This window comes from Triticum aestivum, chromosome 7A, assembly GCF_018294505.1.
Source record: "Triticum aestivum cultivar Chinese Spring chromosome 7A, IWGSC CS RefSeq v2.1, whole genome shotgun sequence".
Classification (NCBI taxonomy): domain Eukaryota; kingdom Viridiplantae; phylum Streptophyta; class Magnoliopsida; order Poales; family Poaceae; genus Triticum; species Triticum aestivum.
In genome coordinates this window covers 138,228,352-138,231,902 of record NC_057812.1, presented here as the reverse complement: position 1 = coordinate 138,231,902, position 3,551 = coordinate 138,228,352, and the positions used below count along the sequence as shown (strand labels likewise).

The following is a 3,551-nucleotide window of genomic DNA, read 5'->3' as shown; positions in this document are numbered from 1 at the left end:
TGCATATTAGTTTTGACTAAAATCAAACTTTATAAAGTTTGACTAGGTTTGTAAAAAAATATGAATATTTATAATAATAAATTTCTAGGATGTGGAAATATATGCAATAATAAATCCACTAATATATATATATATATATATATATATGTATTTATGTATGTATTTGGTGGTGTATATGTTAATATATTTTCTACAACCTCGTTGAAAAAATATATAGTGAATTTAGACAAACCTAATATGCGGAGTACATAAAAGCGGAGGGGGCATTATCTTTAGCTTAAGATTATGCTTTTTAGGTTTTTTTTAGCACGCGAGAGACGTGACACGTGAGCGAGCGCTTGTTCCTGCGCGCTGGGCACCCTCGATGTGAGTTCGGTCAAAAAGAAAAGAAAAAACATATGGCAGCGCGCCGTCAGCTTCCCCTCCCCATTTCGTTCGGTCGTTCCCCTTTCGCCTCCCTCTCCAGTCCCCACCCCCGCCCAGGAAGAAAGCTTCTCTCTTTTCCCCTCGCCGCGCCGACACGAAATCTCCAAAACCCTAGAACCACCCCGCCGGCCCCCATGCCGCCCATACGATGCCCCGGCCGCCCGTTGATATACCGTCTTCCAGACGGCCGAAGCATCAATGTCTACACCGACGACGATGGGAATTTTGTCACCGGCGGATCGGAGCCACGGCTCGTCTCTGATCTCTGCAGAGAAATCGACTCCAAAATGCGGCGCCGGCACGACGACCTTTCCCGCGGCCGCCCCTCCCTTCCTCCATCAGCCACCGCCTCCACCGTATGTTAGATACAACTAATAAGAATTACAATGAGATCTCTTGGAGAAATCTTCTCCTTGGTTTCAATCTTTGCAAAATAATAATAATTTATACTATTCCACAGTCTTATCCATCTTTTGTTATTTCAGCTGCGAGGACACCGAGCAGGCAGTGCGTATTGAGGCCCCATCACCGCCAAGGCCTTCTCCACCTGTTTCTTCACTGATGCCAACAAGATTGCTCATTAAATATTTTCTGAGGGTTGATGCTGACGGACTCTTTCACACATATCCTCGTCGAGGCGGCCCGTTTAAGAGCTTGAAAGAAGCTCAGGATGCTATAGACTCCCATCACACTAATCTGTGTAAATTCAAGTAAATCTTCTCTCAACTTTGTTTCAATGTCTAAGTGCTGAAAAATTCAATTATGTATATGCCTTGTCCTATGCTAGCACCTTATATGCAAGTATATTTCTTTTTAGCTCACTCGTAACTTATAGTTAAGCCACCACTAGCTTCGCGCACCCCATGGTGACAGGTAGCAGTTTCAGTGAAGTGGACAGAATAGTATTGTGACACAAAAGATCAATTTGTTAAAGTCGGGTGTATCTAAAAAGATCAACCATCCAAGCTTGTACTTTCCCTCAGCTATGTGACTGTATTTTCAGATTCCTGGCCCAGTGTTGTTTTACGGGTCAGGACTTAAGGGCTTCTTGTTGCTTGTTGGTGATCACTGTGGACGATTGCCGTGATATAAGAGCAAACCGTTGAGACCTCCTTTGGTTTACAGGAATTCTGAAGGAATTCTAGAGGACAGGAATTTTGTAGAAAAAATTAATTTGAAGCCCTTTGGTTTGTAAGAATGGATTTCCTATTCCTATGTAGGATAGGAACCAATCCTTAACATTTCAAAGGGGAAAAAATATTAGCCTAGACCCAATGGAAAAGTTCCTATCCTATGAATCAAATGTCATCTCTTTCCTAATTGGAATTGAGATACATGTCATTTCATTTCCTATGGTTTTCCTATTCCCATAATATTCCTATCCTACGAACCAAAAAGAGAAATCTCCCACGGAGCAAGTAAAAATCTGAGCGTCTTGCTTAGCCAGTGCTTCCCCAAAACAGAAAACTTCACCTTTTCAGGAAGTTGATTTTAAGTCCAGTCATCAAATGCTAAAAAACACACAGAATTATCTTAAGATTTCTAGCCCCCTCCAAATCATCCTCAAGCATAAAAAATGGTGTTGCCAGCATACTTCTGTATGGCTAAACCACCATATTGTGCAGCCGAGGGACTAAGCCTTTAATGAAACCTTATTCTTGGGCTCTTTTAATCAGAGTAGCCAGAACATCAGCAGCAATATTATAAAAAGTATAAAGGAGAGAAGGGGTCTCCTTGCCCGAGCCCCTTCCTAGTAACAAAGTATTAGCCATAAACCTATCATGTCACTCAGAGTATTAGCAACCTTGCCATTGCAGACAACAGCTTTAGGCCCTGTTTGGTTCGGCTGTGGATTTCTAAAAGTAGCTGTGAAAAATGATGTGAAAAAACAGCTGTGGAAAATTTGATGTGAAAAAGATGTAGGTCATTTGGCAAACCAGCTGATACAGCTTTTTCAGATTTTGGCCCGCAGCGGAATCAGATTTTGGAAAGCACGTCCTGGGCTGCTTCCGCTTTTGGTTCAGATTTTGGCAACGGATTTCTGGAATCACATTCTGCTGGGTTCGCCCTTTGGTTCAGATTCTGCTGCGCGGCAGCGGAATCCGTCGATAAAAGCTGAACCAAACAGGGCCTTAGTCCACCGAACAAACTTCCTAGGGAAACCTTTCCTTTTTAGGACTGAATACATAAACTCCAAATCGATTTTGTCTTATGCCTTCTCAAAATCTACTTTAAGAGCTTACAAGAAGCTCAGGACGCCACTGACTGTCATCACACTAATCTGTGTAAATTCAAGTGAATCTTCGCCCGAATTTTTCTATTTGTAAGTGTTGGAAAATGCTTATATGTATATGTTGTGTCCTATGCTATCATCTTGTATGCAAGTATATTTCTCTCACTCAATCGTTACTTGTACAGTTAGGCCACCACTATTTGGTACACCCAATGGTGATAAGTAGCAGTTGTAATGAAGTGGACTGAATACTGTTGTGACACAAAATATCAATTTGCTAATGTCTGTTGTATCTGAAGATCAATCATCCAAATACTCATAGCAATTAGCTGAACAATCTTAAATGAAGTGATCTGCAAGTAACCAACTTTTGTCATAGTCCATCTTCTATCACAAAAACCTAAACCAGTAGGAAATACAAAAGGCTAATTCCTAATAAAGGTAGTAGATACTGCTTGCTAACTAACTTTCCAATCAATTTCATTCACTGGCAATGGTACTCTCTAAGTGCCCCTGAACCTGAGTCTACAACACACAAATTTGCTTAACGGACCTTTCGTTTCCTGTGCTGTTTTGGGTCCAGGTTAGCTAGGGCTCGTAGGCTATATACTGAGGACGGTCGTTTTTTCTTTCTTGGCTTCACCGTTGATGGGTGTTTGTAAATATTGGTTTCGATCCATCTTAGTGATTTCTTCTTAATGAAAAATGACGACGGTTCCATGCAGGTTTGAGAAAATATAATTATCTCAATTAAAATCCTCAAATTGACGTTTAACGATCATTGTTGTGAATGCTAGATTTTTTTCCCAGCTCAGACCAGTGTGTTGATAATTTTTTGGTCTGTAATAGGCTGTGAGTTTTAAGCATCATCAATTTCACATCCAACAGCGAT

At 41.1% G+C, this 3,551-nt stretch overlaps 1 protein-coding gene across 1 annotated transcript in view; it reads left to right on the top strand.

Annotated features, from left to right (window-relative positions):
• Window positions 1–455: 455 nt before the first annotated feature.
• The window catches only part of LOC123150273 (uncharacterized), a 7,738-nt gene continuing 4,642 nt past the window's right edge, over window positions 456–3,551 (top strand). Inside the window, exons 1-2 of the mRNA XM_044570108.1 lie at window positions 456–782; window positions 912–1,136. Coding sequence (XP_044426043.1) covers window positions 625–782; window positions 912–1,136 — 383 coding nt within the window. The 5' untranslated portion in view covers window positions 456–624. The remainder of the gene's footprint in view (window positions 783–911; window positions 1,137–3,551) is intronic.